The following is an 18,580-nucleotide window of genomic DNA, read 5'->3' on the forward strand; positions in this document are numbered from 1 at the left end:
ATGGAGTACGATCTTTATCTGCTAACCCCGAGCTCAGAACTACTTACGGGCTCAATACTGTCAGGGTGAGTCAACGATAGAGTAAAGTCCATTATCTCATTTGTTTCGAGGTTTACAAAAAAATGTTAAATACAAGAATTATAGGGAAAGTTAAGATACACATTTTAAAATTATTATAGAGTATACAGGGTCCTTCAAAAATGTGTGGCGGATATAACATATGTTTTTTTAAATGCAACACCGTATTTTTTATTTTATTTTTAGATTCTGCATAAATTTCTATAACTTTTTTGTATATAACGTTATATACGTAAAATTAATAGTTTTTGTAATATTTAAATTTGTTTATACAAATGTTAAATTGCAGTGTGGTAAAAAATTGTCAGTTGTACCATTGTTTCTGAAGTTGGAATACCAAACTTTGGTATGAGAGTTCTATAGAGATTAAAAAGAAGATATATGTTAAGATATTTTAGTTAAATGCTACAGGGTGTTCAAAATATATTTATGAATTTCAACTACTTAAAATTAAAAAATCTCAAATTTTTTAAATGGTACACCCTATATATTTTCATTTTTTCTGACAGATTTTGCAAAGCTTTTCAACTTTTATTAAGAATTAATACAACTTTTATTAAGAAAATAACCTATTTTTAATAGTTTGCGATTTATTCCAATTTTTTCTATTTTTACCCTAATTTTTAATACAACTACGCTATAATATCATAGTTGCCGTGACAAAACAAACATATTTATTACCTATTTTTAACAAGTAGTTTAATAATTAGTTACAATTGTTATTATTAGTCAAAATTAACTAACTTTACTCAAAAAAACTAAAATCGTAGTCTTGAATTTCTTGGTGTATTTCTGTATTATGAAAGATGACATTTGGATTTTCCGTCGGGCTGAATAGCCACAGATTAAGGGTAATACTAACTAGATTACCTAATTGTTGACGACTACTGATATTGAAATTTTCTCCAACATACAGTAAAGTTCTTTTCTCGTAGTAATTCTGGTTTATAATTAATTTCGTAAAGCCAATATTACTACTGCCACAAAACCGTCCCATTACACACTGAAAATATTATAATATGAAGATGTTTTCTAGATAATCTACATCTATTCTTATAGTACTTAGCAAAGTACTATATAATATACAGTATTGAACCAAAAAATATGTTTATTTTGGCTTGTTCGTGTATATCAGTCACATTGACTAATCCATTTTCATGAAAATCTGAAATTATTACCTCTACCTCTACCATTTATACTTATTACAACAAATTAAACTAATATTCACCTTTTATTCTTAACTTGCTTAACAGACATATGAAATTTTGATAATTATTATTATTTTTTGTCATGGCAACTATGATGTTATAGCGTAATTGTATTAAAGATATGGGTAAAAATAGAAAAAATTGGAATAAATCGCGAATTATTAAAAATAGGTATATGACATACTTCATAAAAGTTGTAGAGCTTTGCAAAATCTGTCAGAAAAAATGAAAATATATAAGGTGTACCATTTAAAAAATTTGAGATTTTTTAATTTTAAGTAGTTGAAATTCATAAATATATTTTGAACACCCTGTAGCATTTAACTAAAATATCTTAACATATATCTTCTTTTTAATCTCTATAGAACTCTTATACCAAAGTTTGGTATTCCAACTTCAGAAACAATGGTACAACTGACAATTTTTTACCACACTGCAATTTAACATTTGTATAAACAAATTTAAATATTACAAAAACTATTAATTTTAGGTATATAACGTTATATATAAAAAAGTTATAGAATTTTACGCAAAATCCAAAAATGAAATAAAAAATAGGGTGTTGGGCCTTTAAAAAAACATATGTTATATCCGCGACACTTTTTTGAAGCACCCTGTATACTCTATAATAATTTTAAAATGTGTACCTTAATCTTCCCTATAACTTTTATATTTAACATTTTTTTGTAAATCTCGAAACAAATGAGATAATGGACTTTAGTCTATCGTTGACTCACCCTGTACAATACCAAAAAAATGTACAATCATCTGCCTTTGAATATCAAGTCGCTTTCATTCTTTCCCGCATTTTGCAAAGGTCTGAAATCATACTTACTGGAGAAAGCCCTATATGCGGTAAACGACTTTTTTGTTGGTTTAATCATGAACAATTTTAAATTTTAAAATTTTGATCATCTCACACACTGGTTAAAAGTGTATTATTTAATATTTCATAACTCCTAAAATTATATCCATTTACAATTTTCTTATTGTAAAATTTTATTGATACGCATTTTTGTGTTCTGCAATGTCCATGTATGTTCTATTTGTAATTTGAATGATTTTTTTTGAATTGTATGATTTGTGTTGTATATTTTTTGTGCTTTTTGTTTAGTAAATGCCTTGCCGATGAAGCATTTTGACTTTTTGTACAATAAAGCGTTATTTATTATTATTATATTATAATGTTTTTCGTGTATTGTTCTGGGCGATGATTGAAAGATGCCGTATTTTTAATTTTAGCTCAATTTTTAGTTATTTTTCGACAAAAGAAAAGCCAAATATTTATTTTTAATTTAAAATTTAAGAGATTTATGTTTTTATTTCCTTATCAATAAACATATCTTTATAGCTATTTAATTTAGTTACATAGTTAGGACATTAATAATACAGGTTTATATGATGTTTAATGATAATAATTTATATTAAATATGTTTGTTTACAAACACCACACGTGTTTATAATACACTAGTATCTTGATAGGTAAGCTTTGCTAGTATCAATAAATAAAGAGTTGTTAGAAAAATAATAATATGTCTCAGCTAATAGAAAAAAATAATTATTTGTGTAAATAAATCAATAATTAATTCTAATTATCAAAACTTTTAACTACATAATAATAAAATTAATAACTTATAAAATATTAAGTTAATCTCTCCAAAAAAATCCTTTATGGGTATTTCGCCACTGCACTGCAAGAAAAATCTACAAAATAAAATAATTATTTTTTGTAAACACTTCTGTGTTAAACCTAAACGGACACTGCTTGTCAGAAGTTATGTTTACAGTAATAAAAATTTGCCTAACAAAGAAAAAAATGCTAACGTTTCGGAAAGTCTATCTCTTTCCGTCGACGGAAGCAAAAAAAAATACAAAGAATAAAGAAAAAATCTATTTTTAAAATATTTAAATTCAAACTATGTATTATGAGAACACTTTAGTTTTTGAAAGGAGATACGTCTACAAGAAACCGTTGACGTTCTGTTAAAAATGAAAAAAAAAATTAAATTAATATCTTAAACTGTATATAAGTTACAAATTTTGGTGTTAGAATCCCATCATCAAGCATTAATTTTGAAAAAAATATAGGTATTTGATAACAATATATTGCAATTTATTTTAATTAAGTTTGGTGATTATTTGGGTTAATTTATTATCTAGACTAGTTTACCTAATTTTATATTTAACCGTGATAAACAGACTTATCTGAAATATAATTTTTGTTATTCAGATATTTAGATGAGAATAGTGATTTGTGCCCGTTAGTAATCAAATAAAATATATTATTAACATTATTAACCCATATATTCTCTAATTCAAGAGCGTTGAAGACTATTTTTTGTTATTTTTATTCAGACTTATTAATTAAAAAATACCGATGGTGCCATTTAAACACACACACACACAAGAAATGGAATTTATCTTATATACTAACATACCAAATCTCGTTTTTTATCTGAAAAAATAAGAAAGTTATAGGGGTGAGCCACTTTGGAGAAACATCCGGTATGCGTGATCATGTTATGCGTCAATGCGTGATCATGTTAATGTCTACTGTCAAATAAAAACCCAATATTCTTGATGCTGTTTATCTGTCCTGCTTTCTCAGATAAGGAAAATGTTTTGTATATTTTCTTGTATACATTTTAAATGCGAAATTAAAGAAAATAGGTCGTGTGTTAAATGAAGAAATCAAATGTATATATGTATATACGCGTCCGTTTTTAAAATACTCATATACACCAGTGAAAAACATCAAATGGGAACGCAGCTACGGTTTGTTGGACAATTTGAAAACGTTTAAAGAGCATTAATGCACCTGCAATCCGATGCAGTCGCATGCATGTAATTCATATATGCAGTGCATAATTGAATTATGCACACCTACACATTTTTTCTTATTATATTTTCGTATAAATATTCATTGCAGTTTCTGTAACTTTCTTGTTCAATTATTCTGTTCTAGTTCAAGTTCAGGATTTAGTCTAAAATTTATTAAAAAAAGGCTGAAGCGTTGAAAGTACAAAATATTTTAAATATAAAATTTGATGTTAAATATTTAGATATCATATATAGTACAAGACATACCCAATGGAGAATATTCTGCAATACAATCGTATTTATATTTCTGGATAATGTAAATATACAGGGTGAGTTTAAATAAGTGCAAATATTTTTAAGGCTAGTATTTTTCGACCCCAGAAACACGTCTATGAGGTTTTTTCGCGAAAAAAAAATTGTATTTTTCGAAAATAAATTGGATTTTTGTTTAATTTAGTTAAAAAACATAATATCTTGATATTACGCCAACAGAGGTAGTACAGTTCATACCAAATAAACTTTTAGTCACGTGATTAAGCTTGACCGGCACAGCGTTGCCCACTTTTATATATTTTCTTTTAATCAAAATATTTTAGGAACCAAAAATAAAATAATTATAAATATATAAACAGTTATTATTTACATCAACAAAACTCAGCTTCTTAACAGCACTTAAGGGACATAAAGGGCCATTACTACCGCTTTCTCGTTTAAAATATTTTAATAAAGTTGCGATGAGTTTTTTACGGCTATTAAGGTACCTTGTACACTTCGCACTAAAAGAGGTTCTAAAAAGAACAGTGTTGCATGGTCTACCTGTAAACATTTCCAAGCTTAAAGTATCACAACACTATTTATTTAAACCAAAAACTCGTAATACAAAATTAAAGTGTTAAAACGAATGACAATGTCAGGAAATAAATAAATAAATGCGCGAAATTTAAATTCCAGTTAGTCAGCACAGCGCCGATCATGTCCATCGTTAGCAGCAATGAATTTAAAAATCACGCCCTCGATTACGTAACCAAAGATTTATTTGATATGAAATATATGTTTCTTTTATCGATATATCTACCAGGTCTGGAAATATTTGTCACTTATTTAGAACTCACCGTGTATAATAAAATTAATTTATAATTAATAAAATACTTATTACTATTATTCGAAACCATAGTTTCAAAAATAAAATAATAAAACTTCAAATATAATAAAGCCCATTGTGGTTTTATTGTTCATAAATATGAAAAATAAATAAACAATTGCGTGATAATTATCTATACGTACTATAAAACTATGTGAGTCATTATACAATGTAAATAATATGGCTAAAAATATGTCACTAGAATAATAATTTAACAAAAACATTCGTTGTTTTCATTAATTTTTGATATTAACTCTTTGTTTTGGCTGTGTATTTTGGCCAGGCATAATCCCTATTTGCTTTATTTTCGGGAAATATAGACCACTTTGTATCAGTTTGATATATTTTTAAAGCGAGTTCATCTACATATTCATATTTTATCGAACAAATAACGATGTATTTGATTGCAATATCAAAATTATTTATGTACAAATAATTTTTTTAGATTATTAGTGTTGTTCGATTTTTGTACAATTAACTCTAGTGAAATATACTGCCTAAGAGCTACTTTGCTTTTAATATTTTGTTTTCTATTTTATTTAGAAGCTCTTCTATTAACCTATTTTAAATAAAATCATACATTTTTATTTTTCCATAGCAACTGTTAAAATTGCCTTATATCTATCAAAAATAATAGATAAAATAGTACTTTAATCGCAAGGGTAGATTAAATGATACTTTAACAGCGAGGATAGGTTAAAAACTTTATTTCTTCTCGCACGTTTTTTAATTCCTTAAATTTGTATTCCTTTTCATAAGTTATTCGAGATTTAAATGGAAGTAGTTTGGATATGGCCTTTGTCGCCTCAGCCTGAATATATGTTGGTAATTTACTTACTTCGTTTTGAGCCATTTCTGGCTCCAATTCATAGACAAACAAATAAAAGGAGACTGACAAATCTCATGGTAAAGAGTGGGACCGCGTTCCCGTAGCGCAACTCAGAATAACAATTTTGAAACCAATTAACAGGACCATGGCAGGAAGTACGTCTTTATTGCTATCTTTCTTTATTATGTGTGTTTTATATGAAAAAGAAAGAGATAGGTATAAATCGTATCGTAAGACATTATCGCACATTCTGGCTGGCGGAAAATTTAAATTAGCCATAATTAGTAGTATTCTTTCATTCTGAAACTGAAAATTTTCACTTAAACTGATTTATATATACCCTATACCACGTAAAGGGAACGTGGTGTAGGGAATAAATCAGTTTAAGTGATAATTTGCAGTTTCTTTCAGAACGAAAGAATACTACTATTATAAGGGAAATTATAAAAAAAAACAAAAATTGTACTGTTTTATAAACATATTTATTTATACATAAAAATATAAATAAACTTTTTATAATATAATAACAAAAAATAACAGTGTTTATTCCACCCACCGTTGCAGGAAACGATCGGCCAATTTTTTTAAAGGGCATTAAAAATCTCATTTTCGAAAAAAACTGCCTAATTGCAATAACAAAGTAAATATCCAAGCAAAGAAGACTTTACGAGAATCATGATCCTGAACCATTTTCAAGTCCAGTTTTAATCCTAAAACAAAAGTAAAATAGGTATATTAATAAAGTTTCTGGTTACTATAAACCAGCTATAAAGTACCTACCCAAAAAATGAAAAAAATTAATTGTATTAATTTGTTATGTTAAGAGAGGTTCGAAATATTTTTGACACTACTACTTCTACTTTTTTCTTAGTAAGATGATAAATATAACTACTTACTTTTATTTTACCGGGTGTCTTTAACATATCTATCAGAGAAAGGGGGCACCAATATATATTGAAAATAGATGATATTATATATATATAGAATAACAAATAGTATAACCTAAAAGTATAAGTAACAAAATATAAATACTTATATGGAACAAAGGAATTTGTTCCCTATCCATATTCATAAGTCAATAAAATGGAGAGTTTAGAAAAAAGCTAAATCACCAAAAGAAAAATTAACAAACATGACGAATTGTCATGATGTTGTCATCTTGGTTGTCATGATGACGAAAACGAAAGGCAATTGTTCTAATTTCTATTTAGAAATTACGTTTTATATGGCTGCTTCTTTCTCTCTTGTTATATTAGAATGAGATAGTGTTCCCAATAGACGCAATGCGCAGGTCAAAATAAATAGAACGAAATTTTGCGTTCTGAGTTGCGCTACGGGAACGTTTTCCCTCTCTTTGCCATTTAATTTGCCAGTCTCTTTTTATTTGTTTGTCTATGCTCCAATTCAATCAGCAATCGACACGAAAGGGAATTAAATAATATTGACTAAAACTGACAACTAAAGAGACAACTGTCAATTATTTGTCAAATTACATAGAAACCAACGCCAACCCAGCACAATATTTTTTCTACTCGTAATAAATTCCTTGAAATAATAATTTCTGAATATTTTTTAAAACGTAACTCACAATGGGAAAAAAATATTGTTTTATACACGACGATAAAATAGCATTATCGTCTCCCGAAATTAATTCACTGGCGATTTCATCTGTTCGGTCGACAATAAAATACCATTTTATCGTCTTAAATATCGTATAAATAATAACTATTAGCTATTCTGAAAATGAATTATTAAAAATATTTACTGAAATGGAAATAATTGATAATGTGTTACTGTTTTATATTATTTTATTATGATGTTTTTAATTACTGTATGTTTCAGATTTTCCATGTTAATTTTTAATTAATAATTGTGATGCATTTTAATTTGATTATTCATATTTGTCAATGTTCTTTTTCTTTATATCTGATACAATGCATCTATTGCATGTTTCCTATACTTACCTAAATTTGGTGCATTTAATTGCGCATATATTTTACATATTTTCAACCGTTCTACTGGCAGTTCCTTATGAATATGCATACCAGAGCAAATTTTCAAAATATCTGTACCTCTATTTACAGGACCTTTATTTAAAAGTAGACTACGGTATAAATAGGGTGAGTCTTACATAAGTGCAAATATTTTTAAGGGTTGTATATTTCAACCCCAGAAACACGTCTAGGAGAACTTTTCGTGAACCATTTTTTGAAAATTTGGATTTAAAAAAAATGTTTCTTTTTAGTTTTTAGTTAAAAATAATATCTTAGTAATATGGCAACATAGGTAGTAGATTAAACTTACAAGAAAGTAAACCAAACCAAAAAAAATCACATTTTTAACTTTCAAAGTAAATTGACTCGCTTATTTAGGACTTACTTGATAAACGATTAAGAGAAAATATGTTTCTTTTATCAAGATTGCACTTATTTATGACTCACCCTATATATCGAGCCCTCAGTTCATATATTGTTTATTTATAGTTATAATGTCTAAAAACTCAGTTAGTTAATAAATAGTTACTTGGTAAATATCCGTAAAAGTATTTTAAATTTATTGTATGCGATATAATATTCTTGCCGTTTTCTTTAAATATAAAGAATAACCAATTCATTAACTATATTTTTTCCATAGCAACTGTTAAAATTGCCTTATATCTATCAAAAATAGTAGATAAAATATTACTTAAACCGCAAGGGTAGATTAAATGATACTTTAACAGCGAGGATAGGTTAAAAACTTTATTTCTTCTCGCACGTTTTTTAATTGCTTCCATTTTTGAAAATTTTTGTATTCCTTTTCATCAGTTATTTGGGATTTAAATGGAAGCAGTTTGGATATGGCCATAGATAAAAGAAAATGATCTTCTATTAAGATAGATATGAAACTTAATAGTAAAATTTTGGGTCAAAGCGCCCCTCCGTGTTCTTAGTACAGACTACGTTTAACCCAACGCCTTCGCCTTTTCTGCTGTAAATATTTTTTATTTTTATATTTGATTTCAAAGGATTTAGTTTTAAAGTTACACTGATATATTAGTATATCAGAGTAACTTTAATAAAACATAAGAATATATATATTTTACAGTTTATTAAATATAATAAATATAAATTTTGACTACAAGGTAGAAAGTAAATCACAATATTTGATAAAACTTATGAGTATACCATTTTTACAGTTAATAAATAATAAAACTATTTCTGACTATGATATTTAAAATTTAGATAGATAGAATATTAAAAAACATACCGGTATTTGCAGACGCAGGCCCAAATTCAATAAAAACTAAAATTTTTCCTCCGAAAATCGGGCTTTTTTCACAGAAAAGGTATTTTTTGATTTATCAACAATCATTGTCAAGTTGACAATATACAGGGTGTTTTCTAATTAGTCTAAAAAATTGTGGTGTGATTCCTCATGTGTTCTTAAAACAATTTTTATATAACCATTAGGTCTAAAGTACTTCCTTTCTGATCTACAGGGTGTCAAAAATTAAAAAAAAAAATCGATATTTTGCTTAACATAAATGGTACACTACTGCTTTTTTAAAGAAAATATATTTTTTTCTTGACTGGCCATCCTTTTTCAACAAAATTGATCTTTTGAGTTTTTCTTGTTCATCAAACGGTTGCCGAGAAAAAAATAAATATACTTATTAAGAGCCCGCTTTAAGCCGTTTTCTAACGATATTTTATTTTTTAGATTAATTAGGAAACACCTTGTATATGCATATCACAGGCAACCATAGCAGGCAAACAAATAAACTAGTAACCTCTAAAAATTATTTTTCCTACCACTACCGTGTTTTTAGTGAGTACTAAATTATTTTATCAAAATTTCACCATATAAGTTTCCAGGCAATGGATATGGCGTTTGTCGCCTCAGCCTGAATATCTGTTTTTTAATAATAAAATATAAAAATATCTGTAATTTACTTATTTCGTTTTGAGCCATTTCTGGCTCCAATTCAATCAGCAATTGACACGAAATAGATTTAAAAGTTATTGACTCAAAACTGACAACTAAAGAGACAGCTTTATTTATTTGTCAAATTACCTAGAAACTAACGCCAATCCAGCACAATATTTTTTCTACTCGTAAAAAATTCCTTGAAATAATAATTTCTGAATATGTTTTAAAATGTAACTCGCTATTGAAAAATATATTGTTTTATACACGACGATAAAATTGCATTATAGCGTTGATTGAAGGAAATAAGTTAATAAAATAATATAAATAACAGTTCTTTCAATCAACGATTATAGTCTCCCGAAATTAATTCACTCGCGATTTTCGGTCAACGATAAAATACCATTTTATCGTCTTGTATAAAAAATAACTATTTAACTAGCCTATATCAATGGGCATGATACCTTGTCGTTTTTATTATTAAATATCTAGGTCTCTGTTCAGAATTCCTAAATTAGCTGACTATAAAATTAAGACATTCGTCTAAGAAACCAAGTGGAAGTAAATTGGCACTACAACTATAGAGCATCTGGGAAATTCAGAGGACGAACGCTTTTAAATAATGCATCTCTACAAAATTAAAAGAGTTCTTTAAGTTGTAAAGGCGTTGTTTCCGCTTGTAGACTTTATCTGCAGTCGGCAAGACAGACAATTTCGACTCCAGAGAAATAAGTAAACCTAGAGGGGCTCTACTAAAATATTGATTCAATCATATAACCATACCCATACAGCACGTCCAAATGAAATTACGTTTCTACAAGGGAGACACATGAGAAACAAAATACCTAACTAAAAACCTAAGTGTTCATCTAGTTCTAACATATACATATGAGATACACGCAGGTTTATATTGATAGAATTGTGTGATACAGTGTTTACTAGTTGTATACCGTGTGCACTCAAGATTCTAAAGAGTTTTATGTAACGTAACAAATAATTATTAAAATGATGAAATCTGGCGTCGGTATATGAGACATACAATGTATAAGTCATATGTATGTGTGATACTTCGTATCATAGTTGTGCCTATAGTACACACCTTGTAAAAATGTGACGTATACACATAATATAAATATCTATATAGACACTTTGTAATATTGTACCGTTGTGTCTACATTCTAGCATGAAATGAAGGTGTGCGCACGCGCGGATAGCCTCAGCGGAGATACACCGACCAAGTGTATCTTATGTGTCCTCTCTCCTTTCTCCTTTCTAGGAGTGGTATGTGTTAGCAGCCATTATTGTTTTATCATTCGGAAGCTCTATATAAATGTTCTGTTTGTGTGTAGTTTAAAAGAGATTTTAAGGTAAGCACAAGTTTTTAATTGCCGTGTTACACCTTCCTAAGAGTATTATTAATATTATAGCAGCGACTCCTCCCTTACTCGATACCCAATTTACCAAATTTTGACTCCAATGAATGAAAACTCCAAATATTCTCGTATAATGATAAAGAGGTTAGCTCTGCAATATAATTTCTTTAAATTCTTAAAATACTTCTTACACTGATATTCGGTAAGTTATTGATGGATCAATATACAGATATGTTTAATATTCAATAATCAGTTTCATATAAAATTTAAGGGTGAGATTGTTAATCTGGAAATAAAATACAACAAAGTCCACGAGTGCTCGATGAATGAGTATGCTAACAAACCAACTGCTTGGAGGGAAAAGAGGAGAAAAAAAATGACTAAACGAGGCCCACCAAATCGTGGCGATATACCAGTGTTTACCATTTTAGTATGTTGTTATACTAGGTACTTATATTTTTAATACATTTTGATACAAATTCTGTTTTTCTTACTTCTGGTTTCTGCAGTGTAAATAATAATTTTATTATTGTGTTATTTGCGCTATTGCGTTCCATGATATTAAGAAATATAAGAATTTTATTTTTTAACCACTTAATCCATTTTATGGAAGAAAAATGGTACATTTAATACACAACAAAAATGGAACAATTTTAAGGCTACTTCTCTTGAACTTACAATCGAGATACTTTTGGAAAATACAAAGTTTTGCCTTCTTAATTTTCGTTCTAAAAAGATATAATTAGTATCATTGAATAAATAATTCTTAAAAAGAACGAAAAGTTAGGCATCAAAATTTGTATTATTTCCTAAATTCGTTCATAAGAAGTAGTTTTATCTAGCACAGGATGTATATACGAAGCAAAATACATACTTATACATGCGGTAGTCACAACTGCAATGTGTAAACAGAGTTTAAACGCAATACACAAGTACTGTGTATCCTACGGCACACTGTGTATCCCTTACTTTGTGTATACGTAAATGCTATACTGTGGCTACATTGTAAGGCGGACGTTTAACCCAACCAACGTGTTGAACTACAATGTGTAAACGTAGCATATTTACATCGGGGGAATTGTGTCACCCTGTGTCTGCATCTAATAATATAAACACATCGTAAATGTGATTTGATGTGCTGTACGGGTATATATTGAAAAAAATACATTTACGACGTAAAAAAGTCTCATGGTAAATATAGCTATAATACCAGTAATGGTTCTCGAGATATTTGGAATCGAAATTATCAAAACCTGCCATCATTGACATACATTAAACATGTTGACTAAATAGTTCTTAGCCTGAAATCATAAATTTGAAATGTTTTTGTGCCAAAAGTTAATTTAAAAAAAAATCCCAAATTTATTATTTTAGTCAAATAACTGACATGTATTGACTAATTTCATTCTAAATATCTTGAGAACGGTTGCTCGTAGCGATTTTTACCAAGAGACATTTTTTACGTAGAAAGTCACGGAAATGTATATTTTCTACTCGGTAGTTTCATACAGGTACGGTCGAAAAGTTATTACTCTTCAATACAGTTAAAACACATGTAGGTGGCGCCCTCTACAAATAAGAGTGATATTGACATCAAAATCAAATTTCTCATGTCAAAAAACTCCCAGACACCAATTTTCATCCCAATATTGACGTTACTTCAGAAATTATTTCGAAAAAAATCGAAATAAAAATGAAACTTCTACACCATGTATCTCCGAAACTAAGCCATTTTAGGACCTAATTTATACGAACTTTTTTTATTTATTTTTATCTGCAGAATATGCTGCCGAAGTTTCTGGAATATTTTTTCTCATGTAAAGTATCGGAAAATAAAAAAAGTAAATCCTCATATGGATTTTGGCCATAGACTTAAAATAAAACATAGACTGAGCATCTCATTCATAAATAGCTGGAACATGCGGTCAGACACTGTCTTGTTATTGTTGTGTTATTGTTTTAGGTTATAACGAGTGCGACACGAGCGATAGATAGGTTGTCTCTGTCGTAACGGTCGTTCTCTGACGGCTCTGCCGAGAAACACAACACTGTCTTTCGTTTCTCAAGTACACCTGAACTCTCCGTATCATAGCCGGGTAATTATTTTATTTTAATGAAGCTATAATTAAATTAAAAATATATCGTATTTAAACTTTTTATATTTTATTAAGATTTAGGACAGGTTTTTTAAATAAAAGTTTACAAAAAACAATTTAGAGTCCAAAAAGGATAAAAATAATAAAATACACGTTATAGAAGAAATTTTATAATCGAAATTAGGTATTTTTTGAAATTAATAATAAATTATTAATTTTAGTCAAACATTTACAACCCCTCTCCTAATATTAATCAAAACAGGATCTATTCCACAGATATAATAGAATCGGCGACAGGGAGAGAAAAAAGAATATGATTGTTGTCATTTTTTTTCTGGTTAAGTGATGTCTTATTATGTAAATTAGAGAAAACATAAATCTGTTCCATTAAAGCAAGGAAGGTGATAGGAAGTGGATAAAATAAAAACTACATTTATTTAACTCGGTACTATCTTTATTATACCGGGTGCGTCTCAAAAATTTTTAAATAAAAAAACAAGATTTAGTATGTTAGTATATGAAATAAATTAGGATTGATTGACGCATTCAATTGTTTTTGGTCACTTCCTGTTTCACCGGAAATGACTATAACTTTTAATTTTTAAACGACACCCTCGGTATATTTCTACTTTATTCGATAGAAAATGACACTCTGAATAGAATGACATACCATATGTCAACTTTTGGCATTTTCGCATATGGTTTAATTATAATTGTAACACGCGGTTCATAACGACAATTTGACTCGAAATACCAAGTGTGTGGTATCAATATATTCATAAAAAATGCTTTTTCCAAATATGCTAATGAGTCACCCTTGTTCCATTTGAAAAAATTGACATATGTATGATTAAAAATACGATTTGTACATCTTTTAACCGGCTTAGACAAGACACGAAACCTATTAGACGATCAAAACTATTTTTCCAAGGCTCCTTGATTGAAACTTAGTGGATTGAAAAAAACTGGATTGAAATTTAAAATAGGATATGTTTTTAAGCGACAATGTCAAAAGTTGACATATGATATGTCATTCTATTCAGAGTGTCATTTTTTATCGAATAAAGTAGCAATATACCGAGGGTGCCTTTAAAAATCAAAAGATGTAATCATTTCGGTGAAACAGGAAGAGACCAAAAACAATTGAATACGTCAATAAATCCTAATTTATGTCATATACCTACTAACATACAAATCTGTTTTTTTATCTGAAAAAATAATAAAAGTTATAGGGGTGAGCCACTTTTGAGACGACCCGGTATATTAAAAAATATTGTTTCATAATGTAATATCATTTTAAAATTCTTGTATGTTATTTTAGATTCTGAAGATAATTTTAGAATAAACCGGAATATATTTTTAATAAAAACATTATTAATTATTAACAGGGTTATAATTATGATTTTGTTACAATGTAAGTAAGTAAATAATGTAATGTAAGAGAAAAAATTCAGATTTTACATTTTACTAAAATATTATCTAAATAAGCGCCTTTCTACAACAACGCCACTGACTCCCAATGGGTAAATTGAGAGTTGCCTACCGGTCAAAAGTCGTTTCAAGACTTAAATGGATTATTTAAGTCAAATTTCTTGCAAATTTGGCACTGGCGAACCATATTTTATAGTTCTTGAACAGAAAAAGTCAATAAAATAAACACTTAAGCACTACAAGCTAAGAAAATGCGTTAATACAGCCGGGGAGATAGCGGCAACAAAGCTTTACCGCACACGTGCGACACGTACTACAAGGTAATAAATGAATGAATAGGCTCCCTCGCCTCTAATCGGTGTTGTCATATTGTAAAGAACTTATCCTTTTTAAACAGTATCCGACTTATAATTTAGTAGTATAAGGACTATTTAATACATCTCTGGAATATTAAAACCTACTTTATTAAACTGTAGTATTAATATCTCAATATATGTGTATAACAAGAAAAAAAATATTGATAATATTAAAGACGTGACAACATAGGCTGGATGAGGAAGGCTCGGTCGACTGTACCCAGAAGTAAACATGTGTACAAAAAAGGTTGTTTGTCCGCGTTGAGATGTAAATAGTGTAGTCTATATTTTATTTTAAGTCTATGATTTTGGCCAAGAACTAACATTTGGAATAATTTATTCGATTGGAAAATGAGATATTCTTAATAACTAATTTCTGAGACTAACAATTGATATATCCCGACAATAGTTAAAACTAAAAAATGTTGTTTCATAAGTAAAATAAGGGGTTGAAAATCCAGTTTAACATAGCATCGATAAATTTTATTCTGTCATTTAGATTTATTTATTTTTGATTTTGTTATCTTATTTTAATATAGTGATGTTAAATCCCAGTCTGAACAGAGACCTATGTAGTATGGTTGATTATAATCTAATGGTATTTATTTTATCTGTTAGGGCGTTCTATGTTTACTATTTCTCTGAGATTTCGACGCTAGTATTATTTATAATAGATTGCAAATTCTCCCACAGCGTTCAGCACTCGGACGGGGCAAAACGTTGTTGCTAGAGGTTAGAGGTTAAATAGAAAGAGGTAATGCTGTACGGTATCTTCCATGCACGCATCATAAACGTATATTAAAACTTTATGACTACAAATTTCTGGAATTTTTGTCTCCAGTGTTCGGAAGCTGTGAAGACGTAATTTACCTGATTAACTATGTGTAGTTTTTTTTCAAAAACTACATCTTTTCCCGTTCGTTAACTACATGAAAACTACTTTAATATACTACATATTGTTATTAGGGTAGAAAAACCACCCTGTAAATAAAAGGTTAATTTTGATAGAAATCTGTAATGCATAGGATTTTTATTTAATTAAAGAATTATAAATTCATAAAATAAACAGAATATAATGTGTACCTAACACAATATGTTAAAATTATTATAAAATTCGAAAACTCAAATCCTATTTGTTTCTTTTTTATTTGTTTTATATTATTTTCATTTTATTTAGTTTTGTTTTTCTTTTTTGTTTATTGTAGAGCTGCCGACGTTGTCGGGCGACCTTGACATGGAGGTGGCGAGTATCCCCCTGACGAGGGGACTCCCACCTCCCAGTCACAAACCCAGCAAAAAGGAAGCGAAATTATTGCAGCAAAAACTGGAAAAACTCGCCAGGATAAACATACACTTACACGGTAAGATTTTTTGATTTGTTTATTATTTTTTTGTTTTATTTAAGTTATTTGTTATTTATTTTGATTTTGTTGGGAAACACAGATACAGTAAATCTGTTGGATCTGTGTCTATGAAAGGAATGCTGATAAAAAACATTTAAATAAACAGCAATATATTTTATACGTCGACTTGACGAGTACGTCACCGCAAATCGCTCCGCCCACTCATTTTATTGGCTACTTGCAAATTTGTCGAAGTTTTATTGATGGGACGCGCCGTCTAATTTTTTACGAAAAACATCGAGAGAATATCGTTTCCCCTCTCACGGATACCCCGTAGCTACAGAACGAACAGACGTACTGTATACTTTTATTTTGTTTGCAAGAGTTTGGTCAACTAAAAACGATTTAAACATTATGCTATTTTTTGTTTTTGTATAATAGTGTAGTTTTTTTAAAGTAACTATAAAAAGTACAGAGTATCTCATTTTGATTGCCAACTGACGGTTATCTCTCTTATTAGTACCTTAGTAATATAACCTTGTAGTTTTTAAGAACCTGAGCTGCTTGTTTGTAAAGCCAAAGATGCTCCAAACAAAATTGTCATCGTCTCATTAATTTTCATGATACAGGTTTTGAAAATGTTTTTTTTTGTAATTTCAGACACCCCTCGTAATATCAGTTGTGTGATCACTTTTTGAAAAGTTAAAAACGAAATCTTATAGAACTTTTTACATAAAATCAAGTGGCATAGTTAGTTTTTTCTTAATTTTTCCATTTTTGAGATACTGAACAATGTTTGGATTTTTTTAATGAGACACTATGTATATGTATATTTTTCAAGAAATTATTTTGTGTTTTTGCAAAATTTTCAAAAATACATAACAGTATTGATCCATTTTGACAAACAATGACAAAAATCATAATTTTTTTTATTGCACATCTCTGACAGTATTGAATCTATACAATAAACATAATAACACTCAATTGCAAACCAAAAAACACTCTGTATACGGTGGAGTTTCGCATAGATCTTGGAAGAAAACGAAACTATATAAGAATTCAATTTTTGAAGCATACGAATGTTCGAACAGCATTTTAAAATTATCTGGAGCTCTACAGTATTCAAAAAAATATTTATGTAGTACCACAGATTATACAGATTATAAACTGTGTTTTTTCTTTTTTGTTTTTCGTGGTTCCAATTTTCGGAATTGGGCACTAGTTAGGTTACTAGTTTGCGCACATAGCACGCCCACTTATAGCCTGTAAAATTGTGCACAGCGCCTGACCGGCACAGTTATTAGAGAGATATCGGAAAACCGAATAGCGTCATGCAGTATTTACACGTACCTTATCATGCGCGATATGCGCGAGTCAATTTTTAACGCAACACCCGCTAATAACGTTACCGCCTGACGTAATTTGCGGATCAATTACACCAAGCGCTATTTCTTAATAACGTTTAAAAATTGCTTAAATGGGCGGATATTTCACAACCGGGGTCGGCCGGCGAGATCTTTTATTTTAGGTTATGTTTGAATTGTTTTGAATTATTACTTTAGTTTTATTAGGTAATTTGATATTTAAGTAGCTGGGATTAGTTTTAATTAAATAAATATGGCCCAAAATATGGATTCCACCTCTTCCAATATTAAAGAACCTATAAAGAGGCTTAGGTTTACAGCAGATGACGACTAAGCCCTTCTAAGATAATTTGTTGCTTGTTGCCCTAAACCCACTGGCAGACGTTGAACAATAAAGCACTGGAAATAAGTACTTTAGCCCTTTAGTTTTAAAATACCTAGTAAACAAAACAATTTCAAAGTTTTAAATTCAAAGTTTGGTTAAGTTTAAATAGCGGACGCGACGCGAACAGAATTCTTTCCGATCCGATAACTATAAATGAAGAGAGTTAATAGCACCTCACGTAAAAGAAATAACACCTGGCCTTATTAACGTCCATGCAGGCTATTCGGTTTAGCGATATCTCTCTATT

The 18,580-nt window shown here is 29.1% G+C and overlaps 1 protein-coding gene across 5 annotated transcripts in view; it reads left to right on the forward strand.

Moving 5' to 3' along the window:
- LOC115881170 (ankyrin repeat and fibronectin type-III domain-containing protein 1) overlaps nucleotides 1-18,580 on the forward strand; it is a 216,479-nt gene that overhangs the window by 125,861 nt on the left and 72,038 nt on the right. For 4 of the 5 annotated variants that reach the window (XM_030898556.1, XM_030898553.1, XM_030898552.1 and 1 more), the window contains exon 2: nucleotides 16,447-16,602. The exons of the other annotated variant lie outside the window; for it this stretch is intronic. In XM_030898556.1, the coding sequence (XP_030754416.1) occupies nucleotides 16,476-16,602 (127 nt within the window). In that variant the 5' untranslated portion in view covers nucleotides 16,447-16,475. The remainder of the gene's footprint in view (nucleotides 1-16,446; nucleotides 16,603-18,580) is intronic. 5 annotated transcript variants of the gene reach the window in all.

The sequence above is a fragment of the Sitophilus oryzae genome, unplaced genomic scaffold, assembly GCF_002938485.1.
Source record: "Sitophilus oryzae breed Bouriz unplaced genomic scaffold, Soryzae_2.0 scaffold_169_pilon_pilon, whole genome shotgun sequence".
NCBI lineage: Eukaryota > Metazoa > Arthropoda > Insecta > Coleoptera > Curculionidae > Sitophilus > Sitophilus oryzae.